This window comes from Littorina saxatilis, linkage group LG15 (assembly GCF_037325665.1).
Source record: "Littorina saxatilis isolate snail1 linkage group LG15, US_GU_Lsax_2.0, whole genome shotgun sequence".
NCBI lineage: Eukaryota > Metazoa > Mollusca > Gastropoda > Littorinimorpha > Littorinidae > Littorina > Littorina saxatilis.
Window position 1 is genome coordinate 39,753,913 of NC_090259.1, and position 25,852 is coordinate 39,779,764.

The following is a 25,852-nucleotide window of genomic DNA, read 5'->3' on the forward strand; positions in this document are numbered from 1 at the left end:
ATCTTCACTTACTTAGCCCATCAATATGCAGCCGTTTGAGCGTTCGTCCCACCTCCTGGCCACACTGAACGCAATCTGGGGCTTCAAATGCACTATGTCCATCGCCTGCATGGACTAGTTCGATCGGGACTAGACCATCAGACGGCAGTGGGCCAATGGCTTCAGTGTAGCCAAGGACCTCTCTGTCCTGCCCAGTGTAGCCACATTGCTGAAGCTGACGAGTGACAGAAGGTGGAATCCTGAGCGGCTCTGTCAGGACTTTTTGAGTCAGCATCGGTGGTCCGTAATCAGGATACTGAGAAGCTGACCATAGGTGCAGTCCAGGTACTCGGGAGAGAAGGCTGTCGCAGAAGTCAGTGAAAGGTCTATCACTGAAGTCAGAAAAAGCAGAGTAGGGTCAATAAGGCTTGGGGTAAGATTGTAACACACTCACATACACACACACACACTGATACACACACATATTAAAGCACACACACACACTCATTCACTGACACATACACACACACACACACACACACACACACACACACACACACACACACACAAAAGTTTGTTTACAGACAACACTGACTGTGCAGAGTAGCTTCTATAAAATAAAACAATAAAAGGCGAAAATACAACATTTAGTCAAGTAGCTGTCGAACTCACAGAATGAAACTGAACGCAATGCAACGCAGCAAGACCGTATACTCGTAGCATCGTCAGTCCACCGCTCACGGCATAGGCAGTGAAATTGACAAGAAGAGCGGGGTAGTAGTTGCGCTGGGAAGGATAGCACGCTTTTCTGTACCTCTCTTCGTTTTAACTTTCTGAGCGTGTTTTTAATCCAAACATATCATATCTATATGTTTTTGGAATCGGGAACCGACAAGGAATAAGATGAAAGTGTTTTTAAATTGATTTGGAAAATTTAATTTTGATCATAATTTGTATATATTTAATTTTCAGAGCTTGTTTTTAATCCGAATATAACATATTTATATGTTTTTGGAATTAGCAAATGATGGAGAATAAGATACACGTAAATTTGGATCGTTTTATAAAAAAACATATATTTTTTACAATTGTCAGATTTTTAATGACCAAAGTCATTAATTAATTTTTAAGCCACCACGATGAAATGCAATACCGAAGTCCGGGCTTCGTCGAACATTACTTGACCAAAATTTCAACCAATTTGGTTGAAAAATGAGGGCGTGACAGTGCCGCCTCAACTTTCACGAAAAGCCGGATATGACGTCATCAAAGACATTTATCAAAAAAATGAAAAAACGTTCGGGGATATCATACCCAGGAACTCTCATGTCAAATTTCATAAAGATCGGTCCAGTAGTTTAGTCTGAATCGCTCTACACACACACACACACACACACACACAGACAGACACACACACGCACGCACATACACCACGACCCTCGTCTCGATTCCCCCCTCTACGTTAAAACATTTAGTCAAAACTTGACCAAATGTAAAAAAACAAGTCGCGTAAGGCGAAATTACTACATTTAGTCAAGCTGTCGAACTCACGGGATGAAACTGAACGCACTGTATTTATTCACTAAGACAGTACAGCTTCGTCAATCCCCGCGTGAAGGAAATCGCTCACCTTCCACACGTGCAAAGCGTAGTGATATTGACACGCCAGATTAGCGCGGTAGCGTATTGTGCTAAGCAGGAAAGCACGCTTTTCTGTATTCTTGTTAACTTTCTAAGCTTGTTTTGAATACAACCTATCATATCTATATGTTTTTGGAATCAGGAAATGATCACGAATAAGATGGCATCATTTTTGGATCGATTTCTTACATTTTATTTGTAAGACTAATTATTCTATTTTCGTTAATTGTGATCACATTTTAAGAGTAAATATGACATATGTATATATTTGTAGATTCAGAATGTGATGAAGAATACGATGCAATCAATTTTAAATCTGTTTTTTGAAAAATCGATTTTAATGACAACTTTAATGAGCAAACTCATTAATTACATTTTAAGCCTCCAAGCTGAAATGCAATACCAAAGTCCGGGCTTCGTCGAAGATTACTTGACCAAAATTTCAATCAATTTGGTTGAAAAATGAGAGCGTGACAGTGCCGCCTCAACTTTCACGAAAAGCCGGATATGACGTCATCAAAGACATTTATAAAAAAAATGAAAAAAACGTCTGAGGATATCATACCTAGGAACTCTCATGTCAAATTTCATAAAAATCGGTCCAGTAGTTTAGTCTGAATCGCTCTACATACACACACACACACACACACACACACATACATACACCACGACCCTCGTCTCGATTCCCCCTCTATGTTAAAACATTTAGTCAAAACTTGACTAAATGTAAAAAGGAACTGCTGCGTCACCCTGTCACATATATGTTTCAGATGCGTTATATTTTAGCTTCACAACCACACACATGCATTCTTTTATTTAAGACTAGTACAACTAAGTCTACTCACACAGTGGCCTCATTGAAAACCTCATTTGCGACCAAAAAGAGCTGCCCTTCCACTGCCGTGTCTGCTAACCTTATTACAAGGGCTTCTGAAGCAGCCAAGTCATCCTGGTCCAGATCTAAGCTGTGCATGCGGATTAAATGTACGCCATCTGGTCCTGCCATCTGTTTCATCTGGCTGACGATCAAATGAGAGGACGCCTCACTTCCATACCAGGTACTGATCACATGCACCTGGTTGCCTTGCCGCAACCATTCCAATCCTTTCAGGACAAGCATAATGCAGATTCCTGTACCTGGAGGGCCTGTGAGAAATAACCGGGGCAATTCCAAGTTCAGTATCTCCACTTGCAAGGGGTGCAGCACAACATGAGCCGGAGTGAATCTGTTTGCAGTCTCTACAACTGCCTCCCCTGTCGTGTTCATTCGAATGTAATGGTCACGAGTACGGCGGGGTGTCTGTGACACGCGGGGTGTTTGTGATCGATTCACAGTTACTTTGCTTCCAGGCCTTGCAAGTCTGAAAGAGTTATACATATATAATAATAATAATAATAATAACGGGCATTTATAAAGCGCCTTATCAAAAGTTCAAAGCGCGGGACAACAATACATGTATACAAAAATCATACAATCACTGTCAGATTCAAACAACACATCATGCACATCTCACATCCCCAGACTCTATACTAAGGAACTATCCGTAGTGTTGTTGGAACAAGTGAGTTTTCAAATTGGACTTAAAAGATGAAATGGATGGAGAGTGACGTAATTGAAAGGGGAGTGAATTCCATAACTGAGGTCCATAATACGAAAACGTGCGGAAGCCATGAGCCTTGCGTTTAAAGCGACCTTGACAGAGAAGTCGAGCATCATCAGAAGAACGAAGGGTGCGAGAGGGAGTGTAGAGAGAGACCAGTTCAGAAAGATAGGCAGGTGCCGATTCAGAGATGATATTGTAGCAGAAGCAGGCAGCTTTATACCTAATACGTTCAGATACAGGAAGCCAGTGAAGTTCTTTCATGAGAGGAGTGCAGGGTTGTCGATGCTGTGCTCTGAAAATGAGACGTGCAGCAGAGTGTTGTACTTTTTGCAAGGGTTGGAGAGTGGAGTCAGGGCAGCCTATGAGAAGGGAGTTGCAGTAATCTAATCTGGACAGAATGCAGGATGTAACGAGAGTTTTAGTGGCATCAACAGTGAGAAATTTTCTTATGGAACCTATTCTTCTGATCTCAAAGTAACATGTCTGACAGACTTTTTTGATGTGTTGTTTCATTGAGAGGTGGGAGTCCATGATGAACCCAAGATTCCTAGCACTATCAGAGAGAGAAATGTCACTAGAACCTACTGTGATGGAGGCTGGAAGGGAAGTGGTCGAACAGGAAATTAATTAATTTTTAAGCCACCACGCTGAAATGCAATACCGAAGTCCGGGCTTCGTCGAACATTACCTGACCAAAATTTACGTTTATCTTATTCTCCATCATTTGCTGATTTTAAAAACATATAAATACGTTATATTCGGATTAAAAACAAGCTCTAAAAATTAAATATATAAAAATTATTATCAATTTTTTTTTTTGAAATCAATTTAAAAACACTTTCATCTTATTCCTTGTCGGTTCCTGATTCCAAAAACATATAGATATGATATGTTTGGATTAAAAACACGCTCAGAAAGTTAAAACGAAGAGAGGTACAGAAAAGCGTGCTATCCTTCTCAGCGCAACGAATACCCCGCTCTTCTTGTCAATTCCACGGGCACTGCCTTTGCCACGGGCGGTGGAGTGACGATGCTACGAGTATACGGTCTTGCTGCGTTGCGTTGCGTTCAGTTTCATTCTGTGAGTTCGACAGCTACTTGACTGAATGTTGTATTTTCGCCTTACGCGACTTGTTTTAGTGAATGTATCCGATGTGGTCTTTTTTAATTATGTAAATAAGTTAAAGGAAATTCAAAAACTGTTCAATTCATGGACCAGAAGGAACCTAACACCATTTGGTAAGATAACAGTCCTAAAAACATTGGCCATTTCGAAATTGACACATTTACCAGATCCAGATGAACAGTTTATGATATAGTTACGACCTGATATGTTGTTAAAACAACAAAGGATACTTAATTTTCCGAGATGGTTCCAGTACCGACTATTGTATAGAATTTTGCCGACGGAACGGTTTCTATTTTTGCGAAACGTTGTGGAAAAGTCATTGTGTACATTTTGCGGTAAAGATGAAAAAACCCTTATACCATGTGCATCCTCTTAGCTCTTTTAACCTGAATTTAGACAAAATTCACAACACTCTTAATATGAATTTTTATTCTTTTTCTGTTTGTGCTTTCTAAAATACTAGAATTGTACAAAGTTTCGGGTTTCGCTTGTGACCTTAGTTAGTTAGTTAGTTAGCTGTTGCTTTTCGGGTCCCGCGGACCATAATAGGCCAAATCAGGACCCCGCTTGTGACCTTAACGCCATTGAATGTTGGTAAACATATTTTTGTGTCACCGTTAGCTATGATTATGCACAATTTCAAAGCTCTGCCATTTTTTATATTTGAAAGTTTTTGATGTCTATGAATGTGCGGAATGCAAAATAACGAGCGCGAAATTTAGGGGGTAGGGATGGCAAACTGCATGCAGTTTCATTTTTTTGGCATGGGACTTATTGTTCACATTTTTACCATAGCTTGAAGAATGGATGGTCTACAACATCTCACATTTTAAGGAATGTCGAAATATTCTGAGGCACTTTTTTGTTACTTCTCTATATGAAAATATTGCAATGGCGCAGACAGAATTTCCTTTCTCCCACAACAATATCAAATACTTCGAATTACTTTGACCATAAGGAGGCAGTACCCTTAAGCGCCTTGAGTCACTCAATATTAGGGATGTTAAGGTCAATCCAGATTGAATAATTATCAACTACCAGGTACATTTCTAGTACTATTAGTCACCTGGCTGGCTATAGTGGAAAGGTTACTTTTGGTGGTCACATTAGATATTATGTTTTTTGGAAAGTTCGTTTTATTTGCAGCCACAGTTCGGTAAACGACAAATGGCTAAACCCAACCACCTAAGAATGAGAAGCGTCTTTGTAACATGACCCATATTCTGCAAAAATGCAGCCATGACGCAGGGGGTAGGTTACAAAAAACCGTCATGTACCGCTTGACTGCATACGGATAAAAGCAAATTATACCTTAAACGAAAGCTAAATATTTTTGCCATCAGACAGCAAGTAAAATGCCTAATTTGTATACACAGTTTTATTTTTAACAACATCTGTATAACATGCGGACGACAAAACAGGAAATGCCATTTTCTCAATCGATATGTATAGCTAACTGAACGCCTGGTTGAAACCGCAATCAAAAACATCTTGAAAATTGTTTATTCTCACAGCTAGAATTATTTTACATCAACAATTGTTAATTTACCTAGGAAAACAACAGTCACATAAGATACATAATGGATGATTTTGAATCAACTCCGAAAACCGAACCGGGTCGAAGCAAAAAAGAGTTTGCACATACACAGGCTTGAAAAAGGATAATTTGGTTCAATCTGTTAGATTTTTACCCATAACGTTAAAGATCAGCTTAATATAAAAGGAAAGTGATCATTGTAAAAGGATTTTGCTATCGCAAAATAATTCAACTTTCGGTTTTACCACATGGCGTCCATAATATTATCAATTTATTACATAGCGTGCATTTGTCAGAAATTATACTAAATGTTAGAAGCGATCTTAAAGTGAAAGTAACGTTTAATAAAAGTATGCGCATTTATTTATTGATTGATATATGACTAAAATAATGGACATGTAATTTAAACGTACAAAACGACATTTTGTACACTACCTCTCTAAAAAATACGCGACTATGACCGACCGATATGTATGTGTAAATTAGGTCATTGTTAGTGATGAAAACGGGTTTTCTTTAAAAGATAACACGCAAACTGTGAAGTTCAAGCCAATAAATGATTTTAGTACGACTTCTTCAAAACAGGTCTGTTTTTCACTCCACCAGTTTCAGTTTTAATAAAATATATGTATAGCTCTCATTTTCAAAAAAAACTTATCTGCAATTCACTTAACCAAATACACAATGAACCCAGAAGGTATTAGAGTGAGACATTTTACAGTGAAATATGTTATGATTCCCCTTATTTCAAAATATCTGCATTTTAATTGGCAGACACGATTCACGTCGTTGGTACGTGTCCTCTGGTGAGGCAACCGTCAGCATTTTTTGTCGTAAAAATTGACATTTTTAAACATAAATCATGGACAAAAAACTCATTCTACAAAAAGTGCAGGTTTTCTTGGTATAGTCAGTTAAAGCATCTTAAAATTCAAGAAATTGTGCAATTACGTGTATGTATTTGAAATGGCAGAAAATATTGAATGAAAGTGATTTTTGACTGATTGAAACCCTACCCCCACTAACAAAATGTGCCCTGAGATTAGGGGTGTTAGTTGAAGATGAATGAATAATGGCTATGGTTTTCCCCTAAAGTATTCAAAACCTAAACATATACATAGGCAAGATGTTCTACATTAACACAATTAACTTTTTAAACATATACATATGCTTAGTACACGATACTTCCGGTTTTTCTACCGGATGACTTATACATTTAGGGTGTAAACACCTTATCGTAGAAAAAGCTTTATTTTCAAAAAGTGCAAGTAATTATTAAAAATCATACATAATATTTATATATTGGAGTTAATTTTCCTTCGAAAGTCATTTGTTTCAAGTGGCAGACAATGTCAGTTGGAGAGTTACATGTACGTAAAGTGTATAACTGTTGTCTGTGATTAGTGCATTGTGTACACATTGGCACCATTTGATCCTAAATGCTAAACGATGTCGTGATCATACCACAGTTTTAGGATAATTTACATCGCATCGATTACTAAATTGATGGTAGAATTTCACTGATAAATTCTATTTTCGGTAGCGTCAGTGCCGTTATCTGAGATAGTAACGTTTTACATGGTTTCACGTTCAGTGGTGAACGTAACGTGTGGTTTAACAAAATTACTTGCACATGTATACAATAGTGAAGTCTGTCTGTGTGTCTTTGTTTGTGTGTTTGTCTATGTCTGTCTGTGTGTTCGTCTGTTTGTCTCTCCCTCTGTCTGTCTATCTCTTTCTCTCTGTGTCTTTGTCTGTCTGTCTGTGTGTCTCTCTCACTCTCTCTCTCTCTCTCTCTCTCTCTCTCTCTCTCTCTCTCTCTCTCTCTCTCTCTCTGCGAGGTAGGTGCACTTAAAGAGAAAGCAATACAGAAAGAAATGCATTTCTCTACCAAGAATGAAGTTTGTCTGTCTGTGTGTTTGTGTGCGTGTTTTTTTGGTTGCGTAAGTGTTTCTCTATAAGCATCTCTACGTCTTTGTTTGCGTACATAAGTGCGTGCGTGCATGTGTGGGGGTTTCTGTGTCGGTTTGTCTCACTGTGTGTATGTCTGTCATTTTGTCGGTATGTTTGTGTATGTCTTTGTGTGTGTGTGTGTGTGTGAGCGTGCGTGCGTGCGTGCGCGCGCGCGCGCGCGCGTGTGTTTGTGTGGATGAGTGCGTGCGCGTGTGTGTGCGTGTGTGTGTGTGTGATTGCAATTATTCCTCCTTTTTATATTTAGTCAAGTTTTGACTAAATATCTTAACGTAGAGGGGGGAATCGAGACGAGGGTCGTGGTGTATGTGTGTGTGTGTGTGTGTGTGTCTGTGTGTGTGTGTAGAGCGATTCAGACTAAACTACTGGACCGATCTTTATGAAATTTGACATGAGAGTTCCTGGGTATGAAATCCCCGAACGTTTTTTTCATTTTTTTGATAAATGTCTTTGATGACGTCATATCCGGCTTTTCGTGAAAGTTGAGGCGGCACTGTCACGCCCTCATTTTTCAACCAAATTGGTTGAAATTTTGGTCAAGTAATCTTCGACGAAGCCCGGGCTTCGGTATTGCATTTCAGCTTGGTGGCTTAAAAATTAATTAATGACTTTGGTCATTAAAAATCGGAAAATTGTAAAAAAAAATAAAAATTTATAAAACGATCCAAATTTACGTTTATCTTATTCTCCATCATTTGCTGATTCCAAAAACATATAAATATGTTATATTCGGATTAAAAACAAGCTCTGAAAATTAAATATATAAAAATTATTATCAAAATTAAATTGTCCAAATCAATTTAAAAACACTTTCATCTTATTCCTTGTCGGTTCCTGATTCCAAAAACATATAGATATGATATGTTTGGATTAAAAACACGCTCAGAAAGTTAAAACAAAGAGAGGTACAGAAAAGCGTGCTATCCTTCTTAGCGCAACTACTACCCCGCTCTTCTTGTCAATTTCACTGCCTTTGCCGTGAGCGGTGGACTGACGATGCTACGAGTATACGGTCTTGCTGAAAAATGGCAGCTACTTGACTAAATATTGTATTTTCGCCTTACGCGACTTGTTACATTTAGTCAAGTTTTGACTAAATGTTTTAACGTAGAGCGGGGAATCGAGACGAGGGTCGTGGTGTATGTGCGTGTGTGTTTCTGTGTGTGTGTGTGTGTGTGTGTGTGTAGAGCGCGCGATTTAGACTAAACTACTGGACCGATCTTTATGAAATTTGACATGAGAGTTCCTGGGTATGATATCCCCAGACGTTTTTTTCAGTTTTTTGATAAATGTATTCGATGACGTCATATCCGGCTTTTCGTGAAAGTTGAGGCGGCACTGTCACGCTCTCATTTTTCAACCAAATTGGTTGAAATTTTGGTCAAGTAATTTTCGACAAAGCCCAGACTTCGGTATTGCATTTCAGTTTGGTGGCTTAAAAATTAATTGATAACTTTGGTCATTAAAAATCTGAAAATTGTAAAACAAAATTTTTTTTTTATAAAACGATCCAAATTTACGTTCATCGTATTATCCATTATTTTTTGATTCCAAAAACATATAAATATGTTATATTTGGATTAAAAACAAGCTCTAAAAATTAAAAATTTAAAAATTATGATCAAAATTAAATTTTTGAAATCAATTTAAAAACACTTTCATCTTATTCCTTGTCGGTTCCTGATTCCAAAAACATATAGATATGATATGTTTGGATTAAAAACACGCTCAGAAAGTTAAAACGAAGAGAGGTACAGAAAAGCTTGCTATCCTTCTCAGCGCAACTACTACCCCGCTCTTCTTGTCAATTTCACAAAAACAAACAGATAATGACGTCATTTTAAGTGGCACAAACGTGTACATGAATGTCTTCCCTTTCGAATGATTTACAGTTATATAATTTCTGTCAAGCGGTTTAAGTTTTATGTCCGTTTTATGAACCCAACCCTCAAAACAAGAATAGTAACGCCAAAGAAGGAAAACATACACACAAACCAACGTTTTTCTCACCGGTGGTTTGGAATATTGCCCCAAAACTTTCGATTTAGTGTTGTGGTGTTAAAATCTATCAGAAAAAAGTGTTTGCTAACGTGACGCCAAAAAGTAACCAAAACGGTCCTTAGCCGACTGACTATATTCTAATGTACCGTAAATAAAGGGCAAAAAATCTCATCAAGACTCCGTTGCTGGAGAACTACGTAGAATAGAGTCCCGCTCAGCTAACAGAGGCAAAAACACAAGTCATGGAATAAACACACATTATGTCTTCACTTCGTAAGAGCACATACCGGGCAATCAGGTCTAAGTAAGCATCATCTGACATGGCAGGGTCAGTACCGGCATCTGCCATTCGTCGCTGCCACCACTGGCTTGGAGTGGCGAGATCATCAGATGTTAAGCAAAATGGAACAGGATCCACATTGTAACCCACTTGCAGACATTGGCAGAGGTCCTAAAACAAATGTATACCCACATATGAGTGCCATTGCAAGTTACGCCAGTGCCATGTGGCTGCTTAATGTTAGTGATCAGCTGGGTCTGTCTATAAGTAAATCAATCAGCACACTAAGCTGACGAGCTGATGCTACCCTCGCTCTTTTGCTCTTCTGCATTAAAGAGATTGTTTTTGTGTTTGTGTGAATGTTTTTTATGTATCTTCGGGGATATCGCATGATTCAGAGAATAATTGCATGAGATCATTCAGATAAAAATCATAAATGTGCAATTGTGAACAGCAATTGAATTACATAAGCTTACATATGTCTCACCTGGATAAACTCGGAAAGATTGAATCTGTCATTGTCCGTCCACTCCAAAGACAACTATACTAGGTTGACGCACTGGTGAATGGTCCATGGTGTCAATGATGAAACTTTCCCATAACTATTCTTTCGAGTTGATATTTTTCCATTCTAACCAAAAAAATGATTAGGGAAAACCTCAATTTCTAAGTGCCTTTCTTATTCTTAGTGGATGATGACCTTTTCATATCAGATAGACTGCTAACGTTCCAAAATACAAAATACAAAAACACAGCAGGTAAGCAATTAGAACGTTCATATTTTGTAAGTAGTTTAACGTTCTAAATTCAGTACTACCCTTTTTTGATGCAGAATAACTGAGTTGTCCTGCACCATTTTTTCTTCTTCAATGAATAAAAGAATACCAAAAGACTTTCTGCAATAAAACATTAGTCTATTTTCCACAGGATGTTTTTCTCCACTGAATATAGTTGCAAGGGCTCCAGCTTTACATTATGATTTCTCCCGACGCGAGTATGGACTTGCCGGTGTCACGAACTGAAAACTCTGCTGAACAATCCCTCTCAATGCGACCAATGCGCATGCGCCAATCTTGGACTTAAACAATGCGACCCTTTGACCGAACGAACCATGGGTTAGGGTTAGGGTAAGGGTTAGGGTTAGGTTGTTCACGACTGATTATCTCCCCATGTTAGCGCATGCGCATTGACCGCATTGAGAGGGATTGTTCGGGCAGAGTTTTCAGTTCGTGGCGACACCGGTCCAGTTTTAAACCATTAATTTTACGCTCCAGTAATGCAGACGCGTTGATCCATCAGACTTGCCTACGTGTTTAAATTCAGTTGACTACGTTTTGCCCTTGTTGTTGTTTTTAAGTCGATTGTGTGTTTGTTTGGTTTATTTAAAAAAAAAATTATTACAAATTGTTGGCGCTTGTTCTTCGAAAAAAAGTTTTGCTTCTGAGAAAAAATACCACATATTACTTCCTAGCAAAAGTAAAAATACTGCAGAAAAACTCAATTATTCCGAAGCTAAATTGTAATCGTCCGTCTCTTTCCCATGTCCCAGCAGTAATGCTGAACCTCAGGCTATCTTTGAAAATATATACGTCCTTCAACTTTTGGTGATTGAGTTTCTCGTACTCTCTTCACATGCAGTTGGTTTGCTGAACATATATATGAAAATGTCTTTTACTGTGAAGAAGACCAGAGCTAACCAAACTGGCTTAACTTTTACCCCTCCCTAAAAGTTTTTAACCTTCTGTCACACCTCATTAACATTCCCACCAATAAAAAAAAACAAGTCGCGTAAGGCGAAATTACTACATTTAGTCAAGCTGTGGAACTCACAGAATGAAACTGAACGCACTGCATTTTTTCACAATGACCGTAGTCCGCCGCTTGTGCATAACAGAGTGAAACTGACGAGCCTGTTCAGCGCGGTAGTGGTTTCGCTGTGCTGCATAGCACGCTTTTCTGTACCTCTCTTCGTTTTAACTTTCTGAGCGTGTTTTTAATCCAAACATATATCTATATGTTTTTGGAATCAGGAACCAACAAGGAATAAGATGATATTTTTTTTAAATCGATTTCCGAAATTTAATTTTGATAATAATTTTTATATTTTTAATTTTCAGAGCTTGTTTTTAATCCAAATATAACATATTTATATGTTTTTGGAATCAGAAAATGATGTAGAATAAGATGAACGTAAATTTGGATCGTTTTATATAAAAACAAAAATTTTATTACAATTTTTAGATTTTTAATGACCAAAGTCATTAATTAATATTTAAGCCACCAAGCTGAAATGCAATACCGAAGTCCGGCCTTCGTCGAAGATTGCTTTACAAAAATGTCAATCAATTTGATTGAAAAATGAGGGTCTGACAGTGCTGCCTCAACTTTTACAAAAAGCCGGATATGACGTCATCAAAGACATTTATCAAAAAAATGAAAAAAACATCTGGGGATATCATACCCAGGAACTCTCATGTAATATTTCATAAAGATCGGTCCAGTAGTTTACACTGAATCGCTCTACACACACACACACACACACACACACACACACAGACAGACACACATACACCACGACCCTCGTCTCGATTCCCCCTCTATGTTAAAACATTTTGTCAAAACTTGACTAAATGTAAAAAGAAGGAGAAAAATCAACAAAGGTGAAAAAATACTTTGTTTTGTCTGTCTGCATTTAAAGCTGTCAAGGTATGAATAAGTACATGTATACCGGTCTTACCTGCCTAAGTTGCGGATCATCTGCAATTATTCGCTGCATCTGCGCTGATGTGATGTGTGGTAACATCAGCGTGCTCAGTATTCTAGGTTGTTGTTGAGAATCTGAGAGCAAATGATGTAAAACATCGAAAGCTTTCTGCAGTTGTCGAACTCCTTGTTTGACTTTCTGTTGTCCACGCGGTAATGTACACGTATGCCATAGGCATCTTGCTACTATGATCCCACACACAAGGATTCCATAATGCCTATGAATGATGAGAATATCAAAAGCACCCCGGTTCAGTTGTTTCAAGGCTGGTTCATTCAGATAGTATTCAAATGCATGCTGTGACAACACAAACATCACTTCTCTCTGTTCTTCAGCCAACTGGTGTAGTAAGCTAAGCACTCGCTGGTGGATCCGGTCGCCAATAATATCAGATGAAACCGAACCGGAACTCCCTATTGGAAGATTAGATAAAGGTGTCGATGTCACCATCACAGTATGTCCAGACCTTAACTTTACTTCCTTATACTCTGTTATGTTCATGTGCACAGGGGGCAGAAAGTGTGTCTGAGCGAAAAAGTCTGGGTACCATTCTTGCACTCTTTGTCGCCACACTTTCAAGTCAGGAGGGATTGGAGAAGCTGCCATTCTAATGTTCACCTCTCGAACACTGGGTCAGCACCTGGACAGCAACGATTAACAAGTACATGTAATCAGCATGTTGCAACGCCCCCTCCCCCCCTCCCCCTCCCCCCCTCCTTGATTTTCTTCATCACATCAAGCCATCTTCTGCCACAACAGTTATTATTCTTTCAACATCCCTAGACACCAGTGAAAAAAACGTAGAGACCTCGAGCAGGTAACTACATCTGTGCTAATTAAACTCCAGTTTTTACAATCAAAACCCCATTTTTCAGATAATTATATATATATTTTTTTTTTACAAGTTATACGTTTAATTGTGAGAGTCATGAAACGTGAGAAAACTGCACGTTTGTGTACATACGTACCATAATTATGCATAATTATTTATACAACTATTACTTACTTTCTGACTCTACTACCATTCCTTCCACTAACTTTTACTCGATCAGTGCACCCTGTATATATGTAAAGGCTATATCGAGCGTGCGCCTCCGCACCCGGACTCTTTAGCTCAATCAATGATCGTGATGCTGTGTATATATATATATATATATATATAGTCTCCAACACGGAAGCAATTCGCGGGGTTGAGATACCACATAGTTTTGACTGGTTCATTTCTTTTTGAATTTTAGCAACATCCAGACCGTTTTAAATGATGAAATTTCACATATCTGCTTGGGACAAATCATTAAAAATAATAGTTAGGCTTAGCAGTCCATTTATCAACAAGGAGTCGTTTATGATGAGATGAAAGTGGACGAACATGTTAGAATATGGGCGGATCTACAAAAAATCGGTTCGCATGTTCGTTTACGTGTATATTTCTCGCTGAAAACCACACATGTACCAGAGACATAGTACCCTAGGCATCCACACAATCATAAATAAAGGCTGCAGGTAATTTCAAAGAGACACAGTTTGCTTTGAATAGAGGTCACTAACCGTGATGTTGGTGGGAACGCTTTGCTTCAGCGGTCCGGAGGTGCACTCTCGGTATTAGCCGAATATACAGTGTTGTCCATTGTTTCATCAAACGCTACGGTGGGCTGTTGTAGCTGGGTGGAGTAGCCCAGATGCCAAGTCTACTGCAAATGCATAGGCAAATAGATGACGTCAAAATGTTGTCACATAAATGATAAATGCATACTGCTCCCATGTTGGTTTCTCTCTCTCTCTCTCTCTCTCTCTCTCTCAGTCTCTCTCTCTCAGTCTCTCTCTCCTCTCTCTCTCTCTCTCTCCCTCCCTCCCTCCCTCTACCCTCTCCCTCCCTTCGTCCCTCCCCCTCCCTTCGTCCCTCCCCCTCTCTCTCTCTCTCTCTCTCTCTCTCTCTCTTGATGGAAGACTTCGTTCTGATTATTTTCATATTGATCATATCTGTCCATAAAGCATCAGTGTTTCATAACGCAAGAATGTATGTATAGCCTACAACGTGTATATAGCCATGTGAGTAGTTTTTCTGCCTTTTTTTTTTTTTTTAATTTTTACTGTCATGCTTATCTTTTGTAATTGTTTTACGTTTGTAAAAATATATATATATGTATTTAAGATTAGAATAGTCCCTCTCTGGGCGAGGGCTGGTTGAAAAGAAGCTCGTTTATATTGCTTATGCCACAACCCTCGTAAAATAAAATTTGATTTGATTTGATTTGATTTGATTTGATTTGATCTCTCTCTCTCTCTCTCTCTCTCTCTCTCTCTCTGCAATCTACTCTATAATTCTTAACTCATGTCAAATGAACTTAAACTTTTCATTTCAGCAATGTATTGTATGTAAATTGATGATATGTTCTTACTTTCATTTTATTATAATCATGTAGCAGTAGTTTTCTTTACTTGCTTATTCTTTAGCAATTTTAGACGTATAGTCCCTCTTTAGGGCGAGGGCCAGATGTAAAAAAAAGCAGATCACTGCTTACTCTATTACCCTCGCTAAATAAAGAATTGTTCTTGTTCTTGTTCTCTCTCTCTCCGTCTCTCCCTCTCTCTCAGGTCTACCCGGCCTCTTTCTCTGTTACTCCCTGCGCTCTGTCTGGCTGTTTGTCTCAGTGTCTCTCTCACTCACGCCTCTCGGAGGCTGTGTGTGTGTGTGTGTGTGTGTGTGTGTGTTATCAAGATGGTCGATTTTTGCTTTGCTGGGGGTATGCAATGCTTTGGCTGGTGTCTAACCGTGCCAAAGGCATTGCATGAATCTATGTATAGTTTGAAATTCCGAAAGTTATGATGCACACAGTGACAGCAGTTTGTGAATCTGATCCAATATAAAAGAAATTCGAAAAAAAGAGGCAAATTTAGAATTACAATTTTTCTAACAATGTTGTACCAAGTTGAAATACAATCCCTTATAGTCCCGATCGAAGCAAAGACTGTTTTGGAAAAAAAGTTCGATAAAAAAAAACCAGCATCAAAAAGCGGCCGCAACACGGTGCCATCTCAACTTTTTTGAACACAAATTTGACGTCATCAAATGAAGCTATCAAAAATCTGAGAAAAACACACAAGCAAATGCCCCCCAAAATGTTTCTGAACTGAATTTTCACCAGTTTTTTTCAGCAGGTTTTGATGCAAATTTCACAGACACACAGACTAGTCTACAAGACAGACAGACAGACAAACACACACGCACCTATGGAAGCAAAGGTCCTTTCCACCCTTGTTACTCATCATTCAGTTAGGTACAGTATCAGCGTCCATCCGCTGATAGGGTTGAAAAGTCAGTGCCGTGACAAAGAAAAACATCAGACATGAATCATTTGAACAAACAATAGTGTAATGACAAAATTGGTGGTTTGGTGTTGGAGGTCTCCCTGCTGCTAATGGTCTTAGCACATCACAGGGGCTTCGTCCGTGTGCGTTGATTATTGTTAGTCGGCAATGGTCGAACCACAGCAACTTTTTATATCAGTTTTTATATCAAGTTTTGAATGTAAAATGGATCAACATCAACGGGGTTATGAAACATGAGCTGGCGCACTGTCAGTATGGTCTAAGGGAAATAACCAATGTCTTTAGTTTTCTTGGTGCCTAAGGCCTAAACAAAAAATAGGTGTGGTTACGGTAACCCGACCTACCCTATTTTTTGGGGCCGACCCTATAACTTTTTATTACATTTGTCAAAAAAATACCACAAAAAAACAAGTAAACGAGTGCAGAAAACGCAATGAAAGAAAAAAAGCGCCCGAGTCGCACACTTATTTCCCTGTCAAGTAGGTTTAATTTGTACACATTAGAAAAAAAAGTAAAAAAAAAAAAAGTGATTGCCTACCTTCCTACCCTATTTTTGTTGGCTATGTTACTGTAACCACACCTATTATTTTTTTTGGCCTAATAAAATCATATATACTGTTGCTGCTGCTAAAGGTTGTTGTGACTTGTTCTTCCTCTGTGTATATTTTTTTTTGTTTCCACAGAATGCAGTTCTTCCATGCGCCTCAACGTCTATAGATCTATGGAGTCTACAACATTGTCTGAGATGTGATTTGAGCCACAGCATGTCAGAATGATCAAGGTAACTTTTTTTAAACACATATAGCTGATCAAACTGAAGAATTCAAACACACAGTTTCTGTGGGTTTTTTAATGCATAAAACATTGCAACAGTCAGGGGCTTTCTCCCAATAAAGATTGTGAGGTTTTCTTTGCAAGTTGTTTCGCTATGCAGAGTGTGATGTTTTTGCTTGTTTGCTGTACTAAATGAAGATGCACAGATAAAAGAAAGTCTTGCATGTAGAGGAAGGAATATGCTTTTGGTTTTTGACAAGACAAATTTTACTCGTTAGAGCTTAAGTATAAATTCCTTACATTTTGAACCAAAATGTCAGACATCACAGATCTCTCAAATTAAAAAACAAATGAGGGCATCATTCTGACTTGAACATATACCACACATTTGATAGCCTGGTTATGTTCTGTGTATAGTGAAAACATTTCGCTTAATGAATTTCACATGTTGACACCAGTGCCTAGTAGAAAATGAATCGCACATCCTCCAATCTCCACCAAAAGAAGTCAGACGTATGTGCCCATGTTAAAATAAAGTTTTATTTCTTCCATGTAAAAACTTAGACAAACATGACAATGTGGTGTAATATGATGAGGAACGTACCTTTAAAGGCCCAGTCCTTATTGTGAAAGCAGTTCTGCTCCGATGGAATTTATTGAATTTTTTTTTTACAAGTTTTTTGTTAATGAAGTGAATTCGCAAAAAAATAAAAAAATAACAATTTGTTGTGCACACAAAGCATTCAATGATTCAGGCTGTTGAATTTTGTCATGTGTCTTGGGAAAGGGGAAGTCTTATTCTACGTAAAAGCATCGCCAGGTTTGGGTTGAGCCAAATCGTTTGCATGGAAAGGACTGTGCCTTTTAAGGACGCATGGATTTTTCATCTATTCAATTGCAGGATAACAACACAACACCGAATAGTTTCTAAGCTATTATTTCTTTTCCTTTTTCGAGTCCCACGAATTACCCAATGCTAGGGCATACTTTTGTATAGAAGCTGTTCGTGGAAATGTCAAGTTTTTACACTGGCGAACATGAATTTTTTAGACTGGCTAAAATGAAAGAAGTATGCATTCTTGTGTTTTGTTTCTGCAAGCGGTATTATTTTCCTAATGTTATCTGATTTTGATCTCTTACAGTTTTTACCGCTAGGATATGTACAATGGGCTAATTAAACATATACGCCAGCCCACATTGCAGAACAGGATATGCACAAGGTATGTAGCGCCAGGGACTAATATAGGTCTATGGTAGCGCTGTTTGCATCATTTGTTTAAATTCAAAAATCAGACAAATTTGCCTTCTTTGGAATTATGCATAAGATATTCACCTTTAATTTTTGCAATGCTGACTGTAATTCTGTGTGTGTGTGTGTGTGTGTGTGTGTGTGTGTGTGTGTGTGTGTGTGTGTGTGTGAGTGTGTGTGTGTGTGTGTGTGTGTTTGTGTGTGTGTGTGTGTGTGTGTGTGTGTGTTTACTGATATATTGTAATTTATTAATCGGCTGAAGACGACACAGTTTCCAACTCCGCAGTGAGACTTCTTGAGTCAGTTGCATGCATGATAGCTAACTGAGGTGTCTGCAAGAAAGTAAGGGTATTTCGTATGTTATCTTCATTCTTGGTGTACATTAATTTCAGCTTCGGCATTACTACAGTCCCGAAAGATGCTATTTTGTAGGTGAAATGGTCTGACTTTGGTTGTCTTTCGAAAAAGAATCCAAATTCGGGGATGGACTCAACAGTTCAAGGTTTAAAAGGGAGCGGTAGACTAACGAACCCGATTTGATTCTTCAAGATTGATATTTTTGGGGTTATTTGAAGGACGTAGTATACCATAAACAACCTTAGACAATCAGTGACTTGAGTACAGCCATTACAGGCAGGAGGAGGGCATCCCCATAGAGGATTGCGTTCCTGTCATTGGTTAATTTTGCGCAAGTGTGACTCTACCATGAAGGGGTCATTTTTCCAGTCAATCGTGTTCGGCGAATATCTTCATGGTTGTTGTGCATGAATATCACTTTGTTCATCACCATTCCACGAAGTTTCCTGTTTGTAGGTTTCATGGTCCGATTTTTTAGCTTCTTTCAAAAGTGTTCCAAAGTACCCCTCCATTTAACCTGTAAACTCGCAACTTTGTTGACCTTCGTCATGCATAAGCTGTAGTTAATAAACACCAAATGATAACTAATTCGGTCAACGGATGTAGAAATAATAAAACCAAAATTGGGTTGAATTTTGTGTGTGTCACCATCTATGTTTGTATTTTTGCAGGCAGCCAGGGGTGGAGTCACGGTTGTGATGATGCGGCGCCGGTTGACTGAAGACACACGAACCAGCATTCTTCGGAAGTGTTTGGATCACAAATCAACATTATTTCACATTGAATGGCGGCAGACATTTATGTATTCTCAGCTCAGACGTGTGCTTTGAATTCGGATGTTTAAGAACAAGAGACACACTTGAATAAAGCCTTACGAAGTACATGTTTGTAACTGGAGCAAAAGTGTGTGTGTGTGTGTGTGTGTGTGTGTGTGTGTGTGTGTGTGTGTGTGTGTATGTGTGTGTCTGTGTGCGAGTGTGTGTGTTTGTGTGTGTGCGTGTGTGTGTGCGTGCGTGTGTATTTGTATATGTGTGTGTGTATATATATGTGTGTGTGTGTGTGTGTGTGGAAGTGGGTGTGAGAATGAGTCTAGGTTGTAAGATAATCGATGAAATTCAGAGTTAAATCAAATGATCATATCAGCAAACCCGACTAGATTCGGGTTTGAGTAATCTTGTAAGGATCAATCAAAGCAGAAGTGGTTTTTTTTCTGACAGATTGCATGTGCCTGTGCCAGTGCAAGTGATCTAAAAATAGAAGCCGCTGTGTTTCATCTAATTTTCGCCGACTTGCATAGATTCTTCTCATATGCCGTGTTAGTGGCATGCAGCTTATCATCCACATTACCAAATGATGAGTTAGTATACAATTCCCAGCGGCTAACAGAAAACACAAGTGTTATTCCGATAACGTACCAGCCAGACCAGTTTGGAAGACTGACTCGATCGACTCTGTCATACGTAGCAGACTATGTACACTGAAATACGACTGCATCAGTTCAGTAAATGAATGGTTTCCGAATTATTATTTCAAGGCAAGAACAATCGTAATCGAAAACGTATAGGGTTCAGAACGTTCTTACCATATATATATAAGACTTATTACCTCATGCGTGCAGACTCAGTGCAGACTGCAGTGGTTCGATTGCTCTTGCCTAGCACAGTAGCAGACGACATAAACCCCGCTCAGCAAATTAACATGTTGGGCAAATGTGAACTAAAAAACGATGGGGATATAAAACATGTAGGGTTCAGAGCATTCTTACCGTTCATATTTAGTATCAGACTCCCCGATGAGTGAAGATACAACACGAGAAATATGCCACATTTATTTTGAAAATGTGCAACCGTCGAGTCCTTCGACTTCGAGTCAATTCAAGGGGAGTCACTCCGCACAGTCAATCCGTCGAACCTCGACTGGAGGTTTCGAATCGCAAATAACGAAGAGTACAGTCCTTTCTCCGAGTTCAAATGAGGTCTCTCTGAAAGATCATCACTGTTCAGCTTAACGCTACACTGGAATTTACCAACAGAAATTAAAATGCGTGTGACGAAAGCACGACACACTTGAGACACCCCACACAAAAGTAGATCTTACTGTACACTGACGACCTAACCACACAGTTATGCCTATTCAAATGCGCGTAGCAAAATGTGCGTTTGGAATCTTCTTTTTTCTATGGCGGTACTGACAATATCGTTATTGAAACAATCCCAGTGCACTAAGGGATTTATAGAGCAAATCTCAAAAATAATTATTGAACTCAGCGCTATGCACTCAGTTCAACAATGAATTTTCTCGATTTGCTCTATAAATCCCTTAGTGCACTGGGATGTCTCAATAACTTAAATAATAATAATAATAATAATAATAATAATAATAATGATCATAATGTGATAATGTATATAAACATCTAGGGCTGTGTTCAGTATTGTTGATAACATGTTTTGTTTGATTAAGGGTATTCAGATGGTATTTCCTTGTTTTCACTACCTATTTTATTCATGTTTTTATTACTTAGTTAGTGGAAGAATTTTGTGTAATGTATGTTTGATGGTGTATGCTTTTAATTAAGTGTTGTTGACTATGAATGTAGATGTAAATGCTTGTATAACTGTGTTTTAATTTTAAATGTGTCAAGCGCAAAGAGCTTAATTGTAAAGTTATGATGTTGCGCTATATAAATGCTCATTTATTATTATTTAAGTTATTGAGACATCCCAGTGCACTAAGGGATTTATAGAGCAAATCGAGAAAATTCATTATTGAACGAAGCGCATAGCGCTGAGTTCAATAATTATTTTCGAGATTTGCTCTATAAATCCCTTAGTGCACTGGGATTGTTTCAATAACGATATTGTCAGTACCGCCAGAGAAAAAAGAAGATTCAAAACGCACATTTTGCAACGCGCATTTGGATAGGCGTAACTGTGTGGTCAGGTTTGTGTCACTGGATCTACTTTTGTGTGGGCTGTCTCAAGTGTGTCGTGCTTTCGTCACACGCAAACTCTTGTTTTAATTTCTGTTGGTAAATTCCAGTGTAGCGTTAAGCTAAAAAGTGATGATCTTTCATAGAGACCTCATTTAAACTCGGAGAAAGGACTGTGCTCATAGTTATTTGCGATTCGAAACCTTCATCGAGCTTCGACAGATTGACTGTGCAGAGTTTTGCCCCTTGCCACGGTCGACGGAAAGTACATTTTCAAAATAAATGTGGCATGTTTCTCGTGTGGTATCTTCACTCATCGGGGAGTCTGGTACTAAATATGAACGGTAAGAATGCTCTGAACCCTACACGTATTATATCCCCATCGTTTTTTCGTTCACATTTGCCCAACAAGTTAATTTGCTGAGCGGGGTTAATGTCGTCTGCTACTGCTAGGCTACCTGGGCAATCGAACCACTGCAGTCTGCACTGAGTCTGCACGCATGACGCAGGCTGGTAATAAGTCTTATATATGGTAAGAACGTTCTGAACCTTACACGTTTTCGATTACGATTGTTCTTGCCTTGAAATAATAATTCGGAAACCATTCATTTACTGAACTGATGTAGTCGTATTTCTGTGTAGTCTGTCGATCGAGTCAGTCTTCCAAACTGGTCTAGCTGGTACGTTATCGGAATAACACTTGTGTTTTCTGTTAGCCGCTGGGAATTGTATACTAACTCATCATTTGGTAATGTGGATGATAAGCTGCATGCCACTAACACGGCATATGAGAAGAATCTATGCAAGTCGGCGAAAATGAGATGAAACACAGCGGCTTCTATTTTTAGATCACTGGCACTGGCACAGGCACATGCAATCTGTCAGAAAAAAACCCACTTCTGCTTTGATTGAGAAGCAGGGAATGTATGGTCATTTGGTATTGTGGAGAATATAAGCTACATGTCATTAATTAATTCTGAGGATGAGAGCACAGTCTCACTTAGGCAAAGGGCGGAAGATTACGCTCTGTGGAAAAGTTAGCGCACTCCAAGAGTGCGCTAACAGTTTTAGCGCATCGCCATTAGCCAATCAACTGGTTCACATCAGTCATGTGACACCAGTACTTACTGACAATTATTATTATATTAAAAAATTCAGATAACCAACCACAATAATTGACACAACTTCTTGCGTCTTTCATCAAAACATCAACCCATTTCACAAAATCAGTTCCAAAACCAAATTTTTTAAACATCTTCGACATAAACTCTTTGGAAATGCAATCAAATGCATGAAAAAAAGTCAATTGACACCATCAATCCAGGCTTATTATCTAAATCTGCATGTTCTAAAACATCATCAACTAATCGCAATAAGGTTGAGACACGTCTACCTTTTATATACCCAACTTGATCCTCATTCACAACACTCCCTACAACACCAGAGAGCCGAAGAGCTAAACATTTCGCTAATAACTTATAAGTGTATTGGTCAGTGAAATAGGTCTCCAACTCTTTAAATCATTTCTTGATACATCCTTCCCTTTATGAATCAGTGTAATTGCCGCTTTACACTGTGAATTAGATAGAGTTCCATTCTTAAAAGCAGAGTTAAAAGAAGCAAGTATATACCTCTTTAGGCTCCTCCAAAAAAACGTATAAAACTCAACTGTTAATCCATCAATTCCAGGCACAGAACCATTATTCATACGCTTTAGAGCTGACAAAACTTCTCCTTCTACCACTTCCCTTCACAACTGTCTTTCTGTTGATCATTATTCTTAAAACCTTTGTTCCATCAAAAAAAGTGTCAATTTGCAAGCTCATGTTTCCCTCATCAATTTTTCGTTGATACAAATCAGCAAAATACGTTTTTTGGACGAGAATAATATCCTCTTGCGTTTTAACAATTCGTCCATTATCATCTTTTACACTTTCCATTATTTTTGCATTAATTTGCTCTCGCCTTTTCTAACCCAAGAAAAAAAGGTGTGTTCCTTTCACCCTGCTTGATCCATTGAACTCTTGCACGAACCTGTGCTGCACGAGATTTACGCTGCTCTAACAGTTCTAACTGCAGCTTGACCTTCTGCCGTATACCTTGCGTTTGAATACAGTCAGGGGAAATCCCAAGGGCTTTATCCAACTCATTTAATTCTCCATACAATTTTGAAACATCATTTTTAATTTCTAATAATTCCCAACCAAGTTGACAATCCTCTTCATCATCAAGTTGAAATGTGTCAAACATTTTGTTTATTTGATCAACAAAGCTCACATCATGTAACAGAGAATTATTACATTTCCAATAACCCTCTCCTCTAACGACATCAGAGAGTTTAATATGAATACTACAGCCTCTATGGTCCGACGTCGCAACAGAGATTATGTCACAATCAACAATCTTTTCAACCACACTTAAACTACTAAAAACGTAGTCAAGTCTTCTTGCCACAAATGGAACATTTTTTGACCATGTAAATTCTTTTTTATGTGATAGGGTGGAGTGGAAGGGGGGGGGGATAGGCCAGGAAGCATAAATGAGACGCCAAGACAGAGGTTGCGATAACGTGACTTTTAATTAACGTACACCAGAAGCAAACACCAGAAAGTAGACACCAGAAAGTAGGCAGAAAGTAGACACCAGAAAGCAGTGTAGATTCTCCTCAGTGAGCACACGTAAAAGGAACACAAAACCTGCTGCTGACGATAGTCGCGAAACACAAGAGCACAGGTTTCGGAATTCAGTTACAACCACAAGTCGACTGATTACAACTTCGCGACAAATTTGGTCAGCACTTCGACCGTTCACGTCAACCGACACAATCGGAGCAACACACAGCTCGCAGTGTCACAAATCGCGTTGTGTCCTCTAGCCTAAATGCTCAGTCTTTAAAAGGCTGGTCACTTCCGTTTCCCTGTGGCGATGCAGAGAGCCGTGTCGGTGTCACGCACCGGAAATATTACGCACACCGGATAAGGCTCATTAGATTACAACCAGTTACAAAGAAGGGGGGGGGGGGGGGTAAGAGACTAAAACCTCCAAGCCACCTGGCATCTTCTATGATGTACCCTGTCAAAAGAAATGACACCCACTTGACAAAACGCCGAGTCCAACGATTACCCAGACAGGCTGGCGGCACATTACATAACGACCACCTAAATCTGAGATAAGAGGTTAGAAAGGAATCCGGTCAAGAGTCTACCCTACGATAGTAAACACACAATAATCCTAGCGGGAGACACAACTTGGGTCAGGGGAAGATAATAGACAGGGGAGGCAACTGGGTCGGGCAGGAGATAATTACACAAAAAGACTGGATACGCCACTTGGCTACATCCCCCCCAGCTCTATACCAACTGCGTCCTCGCAGGTACAGCGCCTCGGGAATAGCTGAAAATGACATCTATAAATCAAACACAAAAGACAAATACAAGTTCACCCAAGTGAAACAACAAATAAAATCAGAAACAGTCACGGATGGCACGCACAGTCACCCAACCCATTCATAAAAGACACAATACAACAGGCAATCAATAATCATAGTGTACACAGTCTCTTAGCAGAGCACAATAGCTAACAAGCAAGCAAGGCATGGTTACGCCACATGTGTGACTGAAGAGTTTTCATGATTTTACGAGGGGGTGGTTTAGCTGGGACTTAGAGTAAAGGGGCAGGACAAATTGAGCACAGAATCCCACAATGTTATCGGGTCAGCGTCGTGAAGCTCTACGGGGGCTGGGGCTGTCGCAAGCCGATGCTCTTTCTCTGTGAGCTGCTGTTGCAACAACGCTTCCAGGTCTTTGCGAATGTGTCCTGCTGCTTTCCGCTCAATTGACACCTCTTCACACTTGAAGACTAACCGCTCTCTAAGTTGGCGTATTTCTAAATCCTTCTGGAAGCGTTCATCCTGTAACTGTTGTTTGGCCTCCAGTTCCTTCTTCAGTCGGGTCTCTAATCTGTCAATGGAGGCCTCGTGCTTCGACGTCAGCTGTTCCTGAGCAGTCACAACTTCCTCTGTCTGACTGCTCTGCTCGCGGGGCGGTTGCTTGATGGATGTTGACTGCTGGTCCACACGTAGCTCACTGGGCTGTCTCCATGACAGCGGTTGTTCACCTCCATGACGCTTGGTAGGGCACCTGCTCTGTAGATGCCCGTGGCGGTTGCAAAGCCAACAACGTGGCTTCGCGGATGGCTTTTGTTGTCGTGAGGCAGCTGACGTGTGTTGGTGCAGGGCAGCGCGTAGCTCTGCTGAGCTGACGGCGAGTTCGTTGACTGGGACCTGCAGTCTGCCTAACTCTGCGCCC

General features: G+C 39.3%; 1 protein-coding gene across 2 annotated transcripts in view; it reads right to left on the reverse strand.

The window, feature by feature from the left end:
- The window catches only part of LOC138949300 (uncharacterized), a 58,461-nt gene that overhangs the window by 4,580 nt on the left and 28,029 nt on the right, over window positions 1-25,852 (reverse strand). The window contains exons 1-6 of one of the 2 annotated variants that reach the window (XM_070321087.1): window positions 16,136-16,417; window positions 14,455-14,597; window positions 12,880-13,546; window positions 10,150-10,313; window positions 2,466-2,981; window positions 13-371 (exon numbers count right to left, since the gene is read on the reverse strand). In XM_070321087.1, coding sequence (XP_070177188.1) covers window positions 13-371; window positions 2,466-2,981; window positions 10,150-10,313; window positions 12,880-13,512 — 1,672 coding nt within the window. In that variant the 5' untranslated portion in view covers window positions 13,513-13,546; window positions 14,455-14,597; window positions 16,136-16,417. Of the gene's footprint in view, window positions 1-12; window positions 372-2,465; window positions 2,982-10,149; window positions 10,314-12,879; window positions 13,547-14,454; window positions 14,598-16,135; window positions 16,418-25,852 lie in introns of those variants that run through there. The other variant, XM_070321086.1, reaches the window with a different exon arrangement.